General features: G+C 43.2%; 1 protein-coding gene across 2 annotated transcripts in view; it reads right to left on the reverse strand.

Annotated features, from left to right (window-relative positions):
• The window catches only part of C11H2orf42 (chromosome 11 C2orf42 homolog), a 287883-nt gene that overhangs the window by 182395 nt on the left and 85724 nt on the right, over positions 1–19764 (reverse strand). For both annotated transcript variants that reach the window (XM_085636210.1, XM_085636211.1), the window contains exon 3: positions 565–666. In XM_085636210.1, the coding sequence (XP_085492336.1) occupies positions 565–666 (102 nt within the window). The remainder of the gene's footprint in view (positions 1–564; positions 667–19764) is intronic.

A 19764-nucleotide genomic window follows, 5' to 3' on the forward strand; every position in this document is an offset into this window, starting at 1 on the left:
ATATATTGTGCGAAATGGAAAACTCAATAAAATGGTTAAAAAAAAATAAGAGCGAAGTCACCAAAGGTACCAATGCGAATTCTTCCAATTACTGGATCACAACAAACCAATGTCAGTATAGTACAACAAGTCCATCACTGTAACAAAGAACGACTCGGAGGCGGCTTAAGAGGCCCAGCATTCTAGGGCTACAGCATCCATGTTTAAGGATGTGCTTTATGAGTGCTGTTGCTGCCCAGGATAGCTATTTTTTTTTTTATCTCCGTCAATGTGAAGTACATAGAGATAGGTTACAGGGAATGCCTTTCTGGCCCACCAACTCTCCCTCTTTCAAAAAGTAAAGTCAAATAAAAAGATTTTCCTTTTGTTCTAAGTGCAGTGTGAAAATGATAAAACGGGTGTTATCCACTAAGGCTTCTGGGCTACACAGGAGAACATCCCTCACCATACGATCCAATGGTAAAAGAACAATATGGCGAGATCACGAATAAATCTGGAAATAAAGGAGAACCCAGCATGGCAAAGAAACCATTCAACCAATAAAAGGAACCAAAAATGCCTTACTTTGTCTTTTCAAAGTCGAAGCAACAGCAGGCTTTTTGGGAGTACTTTTTTTTACATTGTTGACCGTTTCTTGGGTGAGCATTGGGCTGTCCACTTGGGCACCTGGAAAGAAAATAGCGAATAGAAGTCAAAACTGCCTCAGCTCCTATTATATATCTGTGCACAAGCCTAAAATTACATTACTAGAAGCATGTAGACATTATACGCCTAGCTAGCATTCCACGCAACGGTCCTTTATACTTTGTAACGCGAGACGGGGTGAAAGTCAAATTCCCTCCCATCTACTTTCAATAATGGATGCATCCCAAACCATAAAGATCCTTTTTCTTTGAGGCGGAAAAGGCACACACGCCCGCCTGTGTTACGTACCCAGGAAGGCAAATGAGTAGGGACTGGATAAGCAACAAAGTAGTACTTAATTTTATTTATTGGGTGCTATAATTTGAACTGGGGACCCTCTTTCAAAAATATAGTTCCGTTTACTTTGATCCCCTCTCCATATACTAGTATAATTAAGTAGAACAATCCTTACAGCCCCATTTCCACAATGAGGTGCCCCAATTTCAGTTCTGTCAAATATTTGAAAAATGGGGCATTCTACTCAGATTTGAAGTACATTCAACAAGACCACATTTTGCTCAGTGTTAGACAATTCCAAATATTTAATAGACAACAAAATATATAAAGAAGCAGCCAAACTTTCTAAACCTGGGTTGTGCAGAGGGTAGGGAAGAAAATGTATTGAACAATCATATATTCACAGGAGTCTAATTTATGGATGCACAGATGGAAAGCTGGTATAGGCATTTATGACATAAAAAAATCTAAGTTAACAATTTTTATTAATAACAAAAAGCACCGGTTAAGACATTGTACATAAATCAGTGGCAAGGCAAGACAAAAATCAATACAATACTTTGCAACCTAGCAGGACCATGGATACATAAAAGCTTCCATCATCGGATGTCATAATTGGGTCTTACAGTGAGTACATCTCCACCTGGTCCACAAATACTCAAAAGCAGATTCTTGGTACAAATACTGAAGAGCACTTGTGTCGACTGCCCGGTGAAGGGGACCCCACTGCCCCAGCCAGCGTATCCATCAATATTTGCCTCTCCCTTCTTAGTTCCACCGTGGGAGAAATGCAAAGATCACCCCTATACTTATTCCACTTTCCCCATTTGCGGTCCCACTTCTCGGGGCAGCCTCGTCCCTTAAATACAGTTTTTTCGGCCACCATAGCATGATCAATGTTGGTTGCCCAGCCTCTCACCCGTGGCAATTCATCAGCCCCCCCATTTCTGGGCAATATTTTGTTTGGCTATGGTCCACCCCATGGTCGCCCAAGCTTGTTCCGTCTGTGTAAGATCAGTTGCCTCCCATATATTGAGGAGGCATAGTTTGGGGGAAGGTTGAATAGGTTTGCCACAAGCCCGGGTTAGTTGCCAGGTGACATCTGTCCAATATTTTTGGATGTGGGGGCACTCCCAAATTATATGTGTGAATGTACCAGTCTGGTTGCATCATCTTAGGAAGAGCGGGTCCGGCCTCCTACCCAACTTAAACAACAATGGGGCAACAAAGTAGACCCTGTGTAGCACCTTAAGCTGTACCCGTCTGAGTCGCATAGGAATCGCCACCTCCCTTGGAGACGCCAGCACCTCCCTCCAGTCTGCGTCCTCCATCTTCCCCAGGTCGCGCTCCCAGCTCTCCCGGAGTTTCAACATTGGATCTGTACGGTTATTCACGAATTCTTTGTACGCGAGGGAGATGGCTTTACGGTCCATTGGATCTAATAACAGGCGGTCTTCCAGCGGCGAAGAGTCTGGAAGGGGAGTACACCCGGGGAGGGCCGAATCAATGGCATGGCTAATTTGTATATACCTAAAAGTCGAGGGTGCAAGGTGGTATTTCTTTTGGAGGTCCGCAAACGTGGCCTTTTTCCCCTTTCATCCACAAGTCCCTAACCCTAGAGATCCCAATCAGGTTCCACTTGTCAAACCCTGGACATGCGCTAAGGTGACCCAAGATATCTGGTTCCCACAGCGGAGTCACCTTAGTGAGACGAATGTGCGACCCCGGCTTACGCTGGACTGCGTGCCACACTTCCACCGTGCGAGCCGTGGGGCCGGTGAGACGCAATTTACGATGGTTCGTGTAGAGTGCCCTATTGTATCCCCCCTCCCCATCAGCCAAACATCTGTCCTGAAGTTGGAATCAGCATGGGGGGCCAAACGCCCATCTATTGATGGCTGTCAACTGCGACGCCTGATATCTAGAGGCTTAAGTCCGGCAGCCCAATCCCCCGTCGTACCACCCCATGGTGAGTTGGTTTATGGCAATCCGTGAGGGCCGTCTTTCCCAGAGCAGCACCCGCACCACCCCTTCAATTTGCGAGAAGTAGGAGTCTGGGATCGGGTTAGGAGCATTTTCCAGGGCATTAAGAAAGCGCGGAAGAGCGAGCATTTTGAACAGGGAGGCACGTCCCAAGAGTGTAAGGGGGTAATGACCTCCAATGCGCCACATACGACTTCAAACGTTGCAAGGGCTTCTGAAGATTCCGTTCATAAAAAAGATTCACGTCTGGTGTGATAAAAATGCCCAGATACCAAAAACCCTGTACTACCACTGGGATGTCATAGCCTCTAGGGCTATGTGGGGATTCATCCCTAAGTGCAAACATTTGGGATTTGGACCAGTTTATCCGATACCCAGAGTGTGCACCAAAGATTTGAAAAATATGCAGGACCAGACGTAGAGATCACGCTGGTGAGGCCAAATATAACAGAATATCGTCCGCTTAGAGCGATATTCGGTCCTTGTGCTCTCGTCCATTTAAGGCCCCTAATTTCCGGGTCGCCCCTCACGCACACCGCGAGCGGTTCCAGCACCATGGCAAAAGGAGCGGCGACAGCGGGCAACCCTGTCTCGTGCCCCGCCGAAAAATGACAGAGCAGTGATTATTGATCGTGACATGTGCCGTGGGCTGCTCATATTACAGCCGGATCCATCCAATCAGTTTGGGACCAAACCTCATGCGGTCGAGGACAGTAAAGAGATAGTTCCACTCGACAGTGTCGAATGCCATTGTGGCATCAAGTGACAATATGATCGCTTCCTCCTCGATCGTATCCATCCTCCCCAGAACACCGTGAACACGACGGAGATTGAGCCGTATTCCTACTGGGCATAAAACCTGACCGATCTGGATGGATCAAGTCAGTTAGATACGGGATGAGACGATTGACTATTAGCTTGGCAAGGATTTTTGCTTCCACCGTAAGCAGTGATAGGGCGATATGATCTGCACTCCTCCGCCGGTTTGCCGGGTCTGTGAATCACCACAATGGCAGCATTACGGATCACGGCTGGCAACAGCCCCGAGTCATAGCATTCGTTATATAAGTTTAACAGATGGGGCGCTATCTTCGTTGCCATGGGTTGAAGCAGCTCAATAGGTATGCCATTTGGACCCATCGCTTTACCCGACCGAACGTCCGATATTGCTTTTTGGACCTCTGCCACCGAGAAATCCGCGTCAAGTGCCTCGCTATCATGAGACGAGAGGCTAACCAGGTCTATAGTGGACAGGAGGTCCGCCGCCAACAAGGCATGCGAATCCTGCGGGACCTGATATACCACTTTTAAATAAGACGCAAACGTTGCTGCGATCCCCTGGGGATCCGTAATCAACTTGCCATCCGGGTCTGCTATCGCTCTTACCCATTTAGCTGCCTGTTCCTTACGCTCCAGCCAAGCCAGGGGCTTACCTGTACGTTCGCCCTGTTCATAGATCCGATGACATGTGGCCAGGGATCGCAGAGTAGCATCCTCTAGCAGTAGTTGTTTATAATCTTGTCTCTTTATTCCGATCCTGTGCTGTGTATCAGGGTTCGAGTCCCGGGCGAGGGATCCCTCCAAGTGTCGAATGTCCCTTTCTAATTCGACCACTCTCTTATTGCACTCAGTTCTGTGGCCCACCATCAGTGACAATGCCCTGCCCTGGATTACCGCGCCATAAGCCCCCCCCCCCCAGAGCGTAACCGCCGACCCGACCGATCACACGTTTTCATGGAAATAGTAGTCCGTGTCTTGTAGGAGGCCTTCCCCAATGTGAGGTATCTTTAATGCCCACGGCTGTATCCTAATTGTGCCCGAACGCCTGACATTTCGAACGCCGAAGACCACCACAACGGGGGGGAGTGGTAAGATATACCTCGCTCCAGGGTCGTGGGTTCATTAAAATCGCGTATATCTTGCACATGTGTAAATAGGTAGTCAATCCACGATTGACTGTCGTGTACCTCCGACTGGTGTGTATAATGTGTGTGTTGAGGATGTGCCCACCTCCAGACATCCACCACCCCGAGAGCATCGGCAAATCCTTGGAGTTGAGATCCCTGCAGTGGGTCAGGTCTAGGCGGAAGTCGATCTCGAAGGCTGTCCATGGTCAAATTGAAGTCTCCCCCCAATATCAAGGATCCTATTGGTAGGGCCAATATCAAAGCCCCTATGTCTTGTAAGGTTGGGTGCTGCAGTCCAGGAGGGGCATACACCAAAACCACATTAACTACTCTGCCTTCCCACAAACCCGTGGTCGCTGCATATCTGCCTAGCACATCAGTCCAGGTGTTTTGTACCATGTATGGACAACGCTTACGTAGGAGTATCCCCGCCCCTCTGGAACCCGTAGTAAACCCAGAGTGTACGATCATGCGGTAGCCCTTCCTATTCAGTGCCATGCACGTATTCCCTATCAAGTGAGTCTCCTGTAGGAGCACTATATCTAGTTCGTGTCGGCGAATATATTGCAGGACTATACCTCTTAATTTTGTGTCCCCCAGGCCATTCACGTTTCAGGTGGACACTCCAAGTCCCTGTCCAGGCGCCATCAGAACACAAGCTCATCTTCAACGAAAGAAATCTGTCGTCCGCACATGCGCCCTCATTTCCATTAACCAAACCCAAGCAGAGACGATCAGCTGCCCCAGGCATGCCGCGATTCAGAATATCACTGTCCACAGTACCAGTACCACTTGATATAATAGTTATCTGAAAACTACCACTGTCCGATGCAAGGAACCAAGAAATTCCCAAACAGAACCAGAACCCCCCCCAACCTGTCCACCCCCCCCTCCCCCCCCAAACTCCTGTTTAACTCTCCCCCCCACCCGCCTCCCTGCTCAGCGGGTCAGAAACCGCCCGCCACCCCCAACATGCAGAGTGCCTGTCGCACACCCTTAAACAACTTCAGGGAACCTGAGCAACTCCATCCCCTTAACAGTTGTAATTATCATAACTTAGAATTTGAAATAAACAGAGAAACACAATTAAGAAGAGGTCTGTTTATATGCATCACAAATATTACTGGTAATCACCGACTCTGGCCCAGAAAGATCCCTCAAATGACAGGAAGCAATAATAAAAAATTTTAAAAAAGATTTTATTCTCATATTCCTGCAGAAAAACATTTAGGCAAGTGAATATTTTATATGCAGAGAAATCAGATCTACAGGTTGTTTGGGGGTCGGGTGTGTGCATGTGTCAAATAAACTACAACAAGAAAGGTATGTTAACATTCAAATTCTCCTTGCATACAAATATGCTCAAGAACAAGTCATCCTAAGCCTAACTCCATGTGCATACAATTGGTATTACAGTCGTCAAGATATTCTATATATGATAATAGTACTTCTATCTTCCACCAGAAAATCTGTATTTAATTCACTGTATGCCGTTTACTGATCATCTTTCGGCTGCTAGCTGGTTTGCTTGATTAAGCCAGTGAGCCACTTACACAGCACACAAACTAGAAGGTCTCTTTAAGATGGCCAACCATTTCTGGGACTTAAATAGGATGAGGTTATCATCTAGAAAACATGACCTATATATTCTTGAGGAAAGTGTTCATATTTTCAAAAAAGTTGAGATAATTAGGGAGGTTGTTCCAAAATCGTGCAGCTTATACACAGAAAGTGTGCTCGCCCTAAAGTTTTCAGAGTACAGGAATGTATATGCAACCTTTAGGGACTTAATGGAGTTTGTAAGCGAGCAGGGACATTTTCCTGAAAAAAATAATGAGGTGGAGAATCATTAATACATGTGGGAGTAAACACTATAATCTGCTATAGCTAGCCAATGAAGATCATCAAGGGTGAATTAGCTGAACTCTTCTCCACAGATGAAAGAACCCAATGGGGTCTGTACATCGCTCAGTGTCAGGCTATTAATGAGTTCACTTGTATTTACACATGAAGTACCGCTAACATACCACCCGATTAGATTAAACCAAACTGAGGGCACGATTTAGAGTTAGTCAGATGGGTAACTCCATCACAGACATGATGGTTAGCCCTTACACACGAGTTCAAATGCATAATATCCTGTAGCACTTGTAGTAAGGCAGACAGAATGTGTGGACATAGAGCACCATTTCTGCCAAAATTATAAATCAGGTCCTTAGAATCTTAAAGTAGGTGGAAATGAAGGGAACACTTCAGAGACAGAGGTTAAACAGCACATTACAAGACACCCCGCAGTTCATTAAAGCACTATGCATTAGTATCAGAGGAAAAATCATGATGTGCTTGATGACCTCCATTATGAGCCTAGATGGAAGTATACAAGGGAGACAGTAGAAATTATAGAACATTGTGTATGAAAGATTTTAAAAGTAGCCATTTCAACTAGTAAAGGGAACGTCTGTATTCTGTAACAGTCCTGAAATACAAGGATTTCAAATCACTCAACTAGAAACATGCTTCTAGAACATCATTTCTTCCTTTCAACTTGTAATTAATGTACAGTTCGGAACTCCAATAATATTTAAATTTCTTGGAGATGGACAGGAGAGTTGGGGGGAGGTTATCTGATTTGGATCTTGTACCGTTAAGTTGACTGGCTATGCTTATTTGAAAACGCAATGAAAGCTTACTATTAGGGAGTATGGCACATCACCAAACATGTCTAAAGGCTGAAACTAAGCTATGGGAATGACACATCAAACTCACAAAAATATGTTTATGAGGCACAGAACGGGGTGTGGCGGAGTATATTCCTGTGATTGGGACATAACGCTCGGTGTTGTCAACAAGACGACCATAGGGTTGAAGACCTTTTTTTTTTTTTTTTTTTGGAGTGGCAACCATCAGTATGTATTGGAAAGTCCACGGACTCTAAAAACCAATACACAAGGAAAATCAAAGTTGTAAGACTAACTTTGATTTCTACAACAGCAGTAAGCTCGATCAACACAGAAATCCCTGGGCATCCTTCATCTGCGAAATAATCTCCTAGATAAGACTAATGAACACACAGATGGCTCTGGGAAAACCTACAGGAGACTGACTAACCAATAAGATGCCGCAAGTAGTTAAAACCTGGTGTGGAACGGATCGATCTTGATTTTCCAGGATCCTAAACCTACGGGTTTCATAGGCTGGTGAATGCAAGATGCTATAAATGAGAAATAATACAATTTAAAACTCACTGAGCAAAGTGAGGATTTTCAATCAGTAGACTAGTTGAAGGGAAAGTAAAGAGGAGTGCTGGACTGAGTTTTACGGCAAAACAAAGGATGCAGATAGATGAAGGGTTGTCTGCACTTTCACGTGGAGTAGAATACGGAGATTAAAATAAGATGCACACTTCAATGAACAGAATCCTCAATAGGAGTTCACTAGCAAAAGCCTTGAAAAAATGCCTTACTGAGGAAGTATTTGAAGGAGAGCACATAGACTCAACATTTAGAAATCAGACATACAAATCTTAAGGGAAAACTCAACCAACAAAGGAGATCTAGAAAAAATATGCCATTCAATTTTCCACTTGCAAAAACAACAGTTGATGGACAGAATGCAGAACAATGTCATACATTCACCCCAGTACAGAGATCTGGGCCTAAATCCATAGTTGTTTTGCTCACCATGCCATTCCAGTTTGAACCCAGCCATATACAAATCAGTCTTGACCCTGTTCCTCATGGGAACAGTCCAGCCCGAACTGCCAAGCCAGGTCCTCCCTGGACTGGAACCAAGCATCCTAGGGTAAGTTTCGGGGTTTCACCCCTCTTCAGCCAGGGCAGCTTGAGTCCAGTGGCATGGAGAGCACAGGACTCACGTCTGAGCATACCCGTCCCAATCGGGGTGACAAATGCAAAAACAACAGTTGATGGACAGAATGCAGAACAATGTCATACATTCACCCCAGATGAGGGTTATGAACCCGAAACCGGTCCCAGGATGCTTGTTTCCGGTCCAGGGAAGACATGGCTTGGCAGTTCGGGCTGGACTGTTCCCATGAGGCACAGGGTCAGACTGATTTACATATGGCCATGTCTGAACTGGGGTGGTGGAGTGAGCTAAAGAATGATGATGGATTAAACCCAGATCAGTTGACTGGGGGTGAGTATTTGATTTGCTCAAGAGCTCCGTCCATCATCCCCTTTGGTATCGCTTTGTTCGCCCTAAGTTGGCAGGGTATGCCCAGACGTGGGTCCCTTGCTCACTTTGCCACTGGATTCAAGATAGCTTGGCTGATGAGGGTTATGAACCGGAAACTGGTCCCAGGATGCTTGTTTCCGGTCCAGGGAAAACATGGCTTGGCAGTTTGGGCTGGACTGTTCCCATGAGGCATATGGCCATGTCTGAACTGGGATGGTGGAGTGAGCTAAAGAATGATGATGGATTAAACCCAGATCAGTTGACTGGGGGTGAGTGTTTGATTTGCTCAAGCGCTCCGTCCATCATCCCCTTTGGTATTGCTTTATTCATTTTTCCACAGCAAACGCCAGGAGGGAGGACTATACTTTACTGTGAGAGACAAAATATACCAGGGATGAAATAAACTGTCGAGACACGAGGTGGACAAAATGAAGTATAGGTGTTTCTTTGCCCTATAACACAAGTCAGGCCAAAATAGTTAAACACGTGGGCAACATGGGGTACTTTTCCTTCTTTTATAATAGAGCAGTCTACATTTTAGTACCATTCGAGTATTCTGGTGGTTATAATCTGAAGAAAAATGCAAGATTGGAATTAGTTTGGGGTCTGTTTTGCCTTTGCTTTTCACACAACAAAGGCCCATTTACAAAATAGGGAAATGGTTTCACTTAGGTTTGCAAGTGTCACCCTACGCAAACATACAGGGTGACCAGACCGTGGGCGAGTTTCCAGGACTACTCTACAGCCCTCAACGACACAACCATGACTTACTTTAATATCACTTCATATCTATATCTGAAGGAAACAAACGGGCAAAAGGATAAGTCTGTCTGAGGTGACATGGTGGGCAAAATAAAACCACAAAGACGAGTGACTGGAATACGGCCCCAAGTAATTAACAGTGTATGTGGTTCAAATCCGTCACTTTATTTTCTTCAGTGCAATGCCCCAGAAGCAACAGGTATACTCCAACAAGGCTCAAGTTCCCACTTTGCCAAAGGATACAAGCTGCACTGTACTGACCAGTCCAATATAGGCAGGAACCAGTCCGACGTTACTGGTAATCCCAGTCAGAGAGGGCCTGGCCTTTAAGTTCGGACTGGCATGTTCCTATTGGAGTTGGACCATGACTTATTTGTATATGGATGGTTCCTGTCTGACTTGGCAGGGGGAGAAAAAACTAGTGGACTGGAATGTCGCCTGAGAAGTACCAGTGGCTGAGGTTAATTCAAGTATAGTTGTGGTCAATTGTGCACTGCTGGGGTTAAAAGAATTTTCAAAAGTCTGTGCCGTGCTCCAGGGTATCACTCCCTGCCGGAGAGTGTGTAGAAATCAAACAATAGGTAACGACCCCACCCCTGTGGGGTGTATCCCCGGGCACTGGACTAACACATTTTTTCGTGGTTGTCAATGAATAATTTACTCAATTATGCAGTTGAAAGTTTTTTAATTTTTCACTTGATTTTTCATTAATCCGTTGGAAAACTTCATTTCCCAAAATGCAACATGTTACTTTCACAAAGTTGTCTCAATCAGTGTTCCAATGCATTTCGGCAAAGTGCCTTCATCAGGGAACATCTAAAACAAAAAATGTAAACTGTCTGTAATGATACCAGATAAATATATACAATACACAATACTAGTCACATACATTGTAACAAATGTTAAACAAATGGCGTGTAAATGTATCAAGCGTGGTTTTAGACTCGAGAGAAGGGCTGTAAGGGGACCGTGTAGGTGAACCTCGTGCCGGATGGCGGTTTAATCACTTAGAAAAAATGTGTGGGGGTTATAACTGAAATCGCTATGTGAAAGTGACTAAATAAATATAATACGGGCGTTGAAAAGTAAATAAGCAAACTGGAGGGAACTACGGAGGTTAATATCAAAATCTTACCGGAGCTGAGACCGTCAGTTAACTCAGGTGCCTTCCATGAGTGTGCTGCTAGTGCGTGACTCGCTGTGTGGTGTGGTATTTAAACGTAATTAACATGCTACTAAAAGTGAAAAGCGGACTGCTGGAGTGTATGTGTGGAAAGAAAAAAGTTCCTAAAAGGGAATTAAAATAAACTCACAGGACGTGCTATTTGTGTGGTATGTAATGACAAACGTTTATCGACAGTCTGTATTGTGGATGTAGTTAATCAAATCTGAAACATTGTCAATCAATAAGAGAACGGCAGCCTTCCGATATGGTACCCAAGGCTAATATCACAGTCCGTATGGTCTGTTTGGGTTGAATATTTATAAATAACAAGAAAATTCGACCCTGTCATTCATTCCATGCAGCTGTAGAGAGTTCAAATTATAAATCCAATGATTTTCTCTTTGCAGTAATGCTGTACGGTTATCAATTCCTTCTCGTTTTTGCACTACTTCTAAAATGCAAGCTTTTAACTGGCTGTTGTGATGTTGAGCTTCAATAAAGTGATGAGCTACCATTGATTTAGTTTGTTTGGTTCTTATGTTGCTTTTGTGTTCGTTCAATCGGACTTTTAGTTTGCGTTCTGTTTGTCCGACATAGACTTTTCCGCATGGGCATTTTAACATGTAGATGATATTTGAAGTGTCACATGTAGCTGTCACCTGTAGTTTGATTTTGTGTCCTTTCATGGGGTGCATGATGTACGTCCCCTTCATGATGTTGTGACAGTTGCTGCAATTTAAACATGTTATCGTACCTTTGTAGGTAGCTTGTTGAGATTTTGTGGGCGAGTATTTAATGAGCTCTGAGGTTTTTGCCTCGTGTGTAAGCAAATATCGGTTCGTGGATGAAGGTTTTTTTTAAATCCTGCTCTAGTTGTAACACTGGCCAGTGTTTTTTTAACAGCCTTTTTCAAGTGTTGGCTCATGGTAGAGAATTTGCTGACGCATGTAATTCTTTCAGCAGTGGTTTTGGGTCTTGTCAAAAGTAGTTGTTGTCTTGAAAAGTTGCTGACACGTTCTTTAGCTTCTGTTAGTATATGTTCTGGGTATCCTCTCTGTCTAAATCGCTGTAGCATGTCTTCTTGTTGTTTGGAGGATTCAGCACAGTCTGAGACAATCCTTTTTACCCTCATTAATTGAGAATATGGTAGATGTTGTTTGAGTGGTTGGGGATGGAAGCTGTCATATGTTAAGGTGTTGTTTCTGTCAGAAGATTTTCTATATAGGTTGGTTTCAAACCCTCTCATGGTTTTAGTTACTTTTACATCCAAGAAGTTGATCGTATGTTCACTGATCTCGTGGGTAAATTGGATCCTTTCATCAATAAGGTTAAGAAGTTTGATTTGATCTTCGAGTTCTTCATGGGTTCCTTTCCATAATAGAAAGATGTCATCTATGAATCTTAGGTACAACGGTGTCTGGTTCTTCCAGGGTTGAGTATTTAGGATGTATTCTTCTTCGAAGGAGTTCATAAAGCTATTGGCATATGCGGGCGCAGCACAGTTGCCCATCGAAGTGCCTGTCTTTTGTAAATACCATGTGTCTTGCCACTGGAAGTAGGAATGTAGAAGAGTGAAATCTAGGAGTTCCATCAAGAAGATTTTCATGCCTTCGTCATAATCTGTATTTAAAAGGGCCTTTTCGACTGCTTCAATCCCTGCTTGATGTGGGATCGATGTGTATAGAGATTTAACAACAATTGTACACATTAATATGGTTTCTTCTTCTGTGATGTTTGTGAGATTGAGTTTATTGAGAAAATCTGTAGTGTCTTTAAGGAAAGATGTCATTTTAAAAACACATGGTTGAAGGTAAGTGTCCAAAAATTTACCAACGGGTTCATGTATGCTCCCACGTGTCGAAACTATAGGGCGACAAGGTGGGTGGATGGGGTCTTTGTGTATTTTTGGTACCATGTAGAACTTAGGGCTCCTGGGTTGTGGTTGCATGAGGTACTTCTTTACTTTTTCGTTGATGATGCCCCCATCAAAGGCTCTCTGAATGATGTGTGTGAGGATTAGTTTGAACTCCTCAGTGGGATTTGAAGTCAGTTCCATGTAGGTGTTCTCATCTTTTAGATGAGTTTCAACTTGTTCATGATAGTAGGTGGTGTTTAGGATTACAAGGGCTCCCCCTTTGTCGGCCTTTTGGCAGATCTTGGAATTATTGGATATAGATCTTGGGGTAGCAAACTCTTTGGTGTTTAAGTTACGACGTCGCGGTCTTTTTTGAAAGTTGATTTTGGCTAGGTCTTGTTTAGCCAATTGTTCAAATAAGTCGATGGTTTTGTGACTAATGGGGGCTACATATGTGCTGGTAGCTCTCAGTCCTTTTAGTGGATCTTCAATCTCTGTGATTGGTGTGACAATGATGTTTTCAAAAAAATGCCGTAGGCGTATCTTTCTCATAAGCTTGTAGAGACTGATATGCGATTCTAGAAGGTTAGATTGTGTGGTTGGCACGAACAAAGTTCCCTTTTGCAATGTTTTAAGTTCAAATTCGTTGAAGTGGTGATCCGATATGTTGATCACCAAACTTTCTATTAGGTGCCTTTCTTGTGTTGGTCTCTTTTGGCTGCTGTGACATTCCTCGTTTGTGGTGTTTCTTTCCCTTTTGTTTTGTCCTTTTCTTTTGGCCCGCCTGGGTCGTCCTGTTCTTCGCGGCCTGCGTCTAAAAAAGGCGTTTCTTGTGAGGTTGAAGCTGATGTCTCTGGTGTGATTGAGGATGTCTGATGTAATCTTGTCGTGGTTTCGTTCTCAGAAGATGAGGTATCGGTTTGAGGAGTGTATGGGCGGTTTTGTCGTCTTCTGGCATAGATGTCAGCCCACGTGTAGACTTCCCCCATTTTATAGTCCACCGTATCTCTACGGTATTTGCGGATTTTTCTTTCATTGACCTCTTGTGTATGTTTGGCAAGCTTGTTATTGATGTCATCCAGTACTTTCGTGAGTTCTTCAGTGGTCATGGTTTTATCTAGATCACTTTTTATTGTTGAAATTTCCTGGTTTAATTCTTCCAATATATTTGACAATTCCTCGATGATGAGGAGGATTAAATCCAAGGAACACTTGTTTAGAATGGCATACCACCTTTCTGTGAATTTCTGTGCGTTCTTGCATAAGGAGGGTTTTAGGGATATTCTCAGGCCTCTAGGAATTCTTTGTGCTTTGTGATACCGTATCATCGTGCTGGCATGTAGTCGTTGAATCTCTATACACATCGATCCCACATCAAGCAGGGATTGAAGCAGTCGAAAAGGCCCTTTTAAATACAGATTATGACGAAGGCATGAAAATCTTCTTGATGGAACTCCTAGATTTCACTATTCTACATTCCTACTTCCAGTGGCAAGACACATGGTATTTACAAAAGACAGGCACTTCGATGGGCGACTGTGCTGCGCCCGCATATGCCAATATCTTTATGAACTCCTTCGAAGAAGAATACATCCTAAATACTCAACCCTGGAAGAACCAGACACCGTTGTACCTAAGATTCATAGATGACATCTTTCTATTATGGAAAGGAACCCATGAAGAACTCGAAGATCAAATCAAACTTCTTAACCTTATTGATGACAGGATCCAATTTACCCACGAGATCAGTGAACATACGATCAACTTCTTGGATGTAAAAGTAACTAAAACCATGAGAGGGTTTGAAACCAACCTATATAGAAAATCTTCCGACAGAAACAACACCTTAACATATGACAGCTTCCATCCCCAACCACTCAAACAACATCTACCATATTCTCAATTAATGAGGGTAAAAAGGATTGTCTCAGACTGTGCTGAATCCTCCAAACAACAAGAAGACATGCTACAGCGATTTAGACAGAGAGGATACCCAGAACATATACTAACAGAAGCTAAAGAACGTGTCAGCAACTTTTCAAGACAACAACTACTTTTGACAAGACCCAAAACCACTGCTGAAAGAATTACATGCGTCAGCAAATTCTCTACCATGAGCCAACACTTGAAAAAGGCTGTTAAAAAACACTGGCCAGTGTTACAACTAGAGCAGGATTTCAAAAAAACCTTCATCCACGAACCGATATTTGCTTACACACGAGGCAAAAACCTCGGAGAGCTCATTAAATACTCACCCACAAAATCTCAACAAGCTACCTACAAAGGCACGATAACATGTTTAAATTGCAGCAACTGTCACAACATCATGAAGGGGACGTACATCATGCACCCCATGAAAGGACACAAAATCAAACTACAGGTGACAGCTACATGTGACACTTCAAATATCATCTACATGTTAAAATGCCCATGCGGAAAAGTCTATGTCGGACAAACAGAACGCAAACTAAAAGTCCGATTGAACGAACACAAAAGCAACATAAGAACCAAACAAACTAAATCAATGGTAGCTCATCACTTTATTGAAGCTCAACATCACAACAGCCAGTTAAAAGCTTGCATTTTAGAAGTAGTGCAAAAACGAGAAGGAATTGATAACCGTACAGCATTACTGCAAAGAGAAAATCATTGGATTTATAATTTGAACTCTCTACAGCCGCATGGAATGAATGACAGGGTCCAATTTTCTTGTTATTTATAAATATTCAACCCAAACAGACCATACTGACTGTGATATTAGCCTTGGGTACCATATCGGAAGGCTGCCGTTCTCTTATTGATTGACAATGTTTCAGATTTGATTAACTACATCCACAATACAGACTGTCGATAAACGTTTGTCATTACATACCACACAAATAGCACGTCCTGTGAGTTTATTTTAATTCCCTTTTAGGAACTTTTTTCTTTCCACACATACACTTCAGCAGTCCGCTTTTCACTTTTAGTAGCATGTTAATTACGTTTAAATACCACACCACACAGCGAGTCACGCACTAGCAGCACACTCATGGAAGGCACCTGAGTTAACTGACGGTCTCAGCTCCGGTAAGATTTTGATATTAACCTCCGTAGTTCCCTCCAGTTTGCTTATTTACTTTTCAACGCCCGTATTATATTTATTTAGTCACTTTCACATAGCGATTTCAGTTATAACCCCCACACATTTTTTCTAAGTGATTAAACCGCCATCCGGCACGAGGTTCATCTACACGGTCCCCTTACAGCCCTTCTCTCGAGTCTAAAACCACGCTTGATACATTTACACGCCATTTGTTTAACATTTGTTACAATGTATGTGACTAGTATTGTGTATTGTATATATTTATCTGGCATCATTACAGACAGTTTACATTTTTTGTTTTAGATGTTCCCTGATGAAGGCACTTTGCCGAAATGCATTGGAACACTGATTGAGACAACTTTGTGAAAGTAACATGTTGCATTTTGGGAAATGAAGTTTTCCAACGGATTAATGAAAAATCAAGTGAAAAATTAAAAAACTTTCAACTGCATAATTGAGTAAATTATTCATTGACAACCACGAAAAAATGTGTTACTCCAGTCCAGTGCCCGGGGATACACCCCACAGGGGTGGGGTCGTTACCTATTGTTAATTCAAGTATGTCATCCAATATGTTTGGTAAACATACTTCCATCATTAAACAGTAGTGGTTCACGCCAGATGGTCTCAATATAATAATTTTACAATAATTTGGCAAGGCAGCAGATTTTTGGGTGCTCAGCTTGCTGCTACTGAGATGTTTAAGGATCTCAGTCAGGAGCTTTTGATATGCATAGGTGTGGCAATAACAGTTCTCTCATCAACCCGATTTTACATTTTAGTCTTTTCCGCCAGGTGGTTCATACAGGAGGATATAGTGCAGTAGGAACTGCAAGGACAGACCCTTTCGGTCACAATATCATTCCACGCGCCAAACACTGCCAACCTAGCTATCTCTATCGCCACGCCACTCAGTGTACACTTCAAGTTTCACTTATATACAAAGATGCTCAACATCCAAAGTTTATACAATGTGATGGAGGTTGGCGGGCGCTGTGAAATATCAGCAGTTCAATTCCACAGGTTTGCAACAGTCAATTTTGTTTTAAGAGGCAATGAAGCTATGGTCAGAGTCTTAAGTATTGCGCATTTCATCCTAATCAGTTAAGCATTAAGTTTAGAAAGGAGAAAGGGAAACTCATTAAAATTTAGAAGAGCAGCATTAAAAGGGAATAATTATAACGTTTTTTCGGACCCAACTAAAAGTAGAGCCTCAAAATCAAGGTTATCCGCTGTAGAGACAAGAACGATTATATCTTTTCTACTCAAATTTCTGAATTAAATGCGTTTGGTCTGTGGACTCTACCAATCATCCCACAACATCCCATGAATAGTTTTGTATGTCAATTTCTCTATATAAAATTGAGCAGATTTTCACATGTTTGAAATTAACAGCATTTAGAGGGGGAAATGGGCAAGCCAGTGGCACAGCTGTTGGCCTTTACTACTTGTTTGTGCCCTGAGCCCTAAACAAGAGCAGTCTAAGGTGCTGGGACCTGTTGGGCTTTGCCACAACAGTTCACAAACCCCTCACTGTATAGTTATTCAAGAAATATATGGTTCTTACTGGCTATGAAGCATAAACACAAATTTTCCAGCAAGTGTGTAATTTTGTGCTCTGTACCATGCAACAATCCATTCAAACTAAACAGATCTTATAAGAGGATGAATCTGATCAGACAGATGTTTACTTGATGTCATTGTATCCTCACCTGACTGAACTGGTTGGTGGAAGAATAATATGCAAACAAGACTCTTCAATTGGTAAAGTGGTATAACAAGTTCTCTGCCGTAGAAGATTTTGGTACTGCTTGGACCATTTCAGAAGGTTATCATTTATAGAGAACCATCTGCTTTCAGCCTTACAAATCTTTTACTCTCATCACCTTTTGTGCTACACACTCACTTGGCAAAAGAAGACTGCCTACTTTCTCCTCTGACATGCTACCTAAAGATCAGAGCTTTACATGCAAAGATCAGGCAGAAAGGGGAATTAGGGATATACAATTGGGAATGATTACTTAGAAAAAGTCTCTGAATGTAAAAGACATAACTTTATACCTCAGACCACAATCCACCATTCCTGCATTACTGGTAATCAAATGAGAATAACAAATGCTTTATCCTTGACCTGCTGTGGTCTAACCACAAAGCAATCTTCTTCTCTTTTCGGATGAGCACATACAAGAGAGACTGTGCCCAACAGTTTGCTCTGCTGATCCCCAGAAGGAGACTAGAATGCTGCTGACTCTTGTGTGCTAATATCCCAGCGCTTGGTAAAGAGCTGGTGACTGAGTCCTACTGAAGGTAGCTGAAATGAACCATACATCTAAGGGAACGATCAAGTACTCCAAACAGAGATGGCCTCACTCCGAGAACAAATGGCTAATATGACAATCCTGACCAGAACCTTGGAAAGCAGGGAGCAAGATGTGATTTGGCCGTGATAATCTACGGCTCTTGAGCTTCCTGGAGCAGGTGAGAATCTGCAGAGTAATTCCTGGAGGAGTGTAATCTGTGAGAAATTCAGTCGCAGGGACGGGCCATAAGGTTTGCTGTCAAAAGGACCAATAAGGCGTTGATCACCAGACCACCGAAGGTGCACCCACAAGAGCCTTGATTGCATGGATTTTTCATTACAGAGACAGAGATTGCATTTTAAAAACGTCATTTTAAACTCGCCCTTTCTGGCGAGTAGGAAGGACGACTGACATCTGACCTCTGTCTCTGAAAGCAGAGCAAATGTGACAAAATAGCAAGATTTAAAGGCATCTTTATTGCTCAAAAAGGGAATGAGCAATAAAAATGCCTTTAAATCTTTTTCACTTGTCACATGTGCTCCCAGAGGTCAGGTGCATTACAGTTAGGTTGAGTAGATTTTTGAAGTTACTAGACCTGCAGGTTTTTTGAGAATTTTTTTATTTTTCAAGTCCTGATACATGGTTGGTTATGAAATGCATGAGGTCTGGACTAATTTTTATTGGCTTGGTCAAACCGTTGTAAGCGGATCCCATGGATCGGGTGCACACAGGGGACATGATTTTAACCCCTTGTGTGCCACGCCCTTTCCCCGCTCGGGGCCGTTGCATTAGCGGGCGGGGTTCATGACGAGCTGGACTCGTCATGGGCACAGCGCAACCGCGGCCCATGACGAGTCCAGCTCGTCATGGGCACACAAGGGGTTAAACTCCTGGATCATGGAGGGGGCAACCAGACAGGGCTGTCTGTTGACTTCTATGTTATTTGCACTTGCACTGGAGCTGCTGAGATGTAGAGGGAGGCCTTGGAGTATTATGACTGGGACACAAAGTTACAGTGTGCAGTGAATGCACTGGCCTAGCTAAAGGATCTGTTTCGGTTGGTGTCCCTCCTTGCTGAACTAGAGAAACATGGAGGAGTCTTTGTTGAAAACAAAATTGAAGCAAGTCAAAACTCTTCCCTTTGGGAGGAATGGCGGGGCACCTAGACTTCCCCCCCCCCCTGCAGGATCTGTACATGGAATAGGAAACTAAGAATTTTAGGCACATAGAATCCAGGTCACATATTACTCCAAGCACTCTTAATATCAGTGTAGTACTTAAAGGACTTGAACATGCTATGGATTATTGAAGAACTTTACCATCCTCCATCAATTATGGGTACAATATTATTGGCAAAAATATTTCTTCAATGCTGCCTTTATGTCTTGCAAACTCCATGTCCCCCATTAGGAGTAGTTAATTTCAGGGGCTTGGTAGGCTGATGTGCATGCTGGTAAGGGCGGGCATAAGTGTCAAGCTGCCACATTAAAGATTCCATGGTGGATTGGGTCTGCCTGACTCTTACCTTACTATGCAGCAGCACAGCGTGTTATATACTGATTTGACAACGTCAATAACTAAGAGAAGAC

This window comes from Triturus cristatus, chromosome 11 (genome assembly GCF_964204655.1).
Source record: "Triturus cristatus chromosome 11, aTriCri1.1, whole genome shotgun sequence".
Lineage (NCBI taxonomy): Eukaryota > Metazoa > Chordata > Amphibia > Caudata > Salamandridae > Triturus > Triturus cristatus.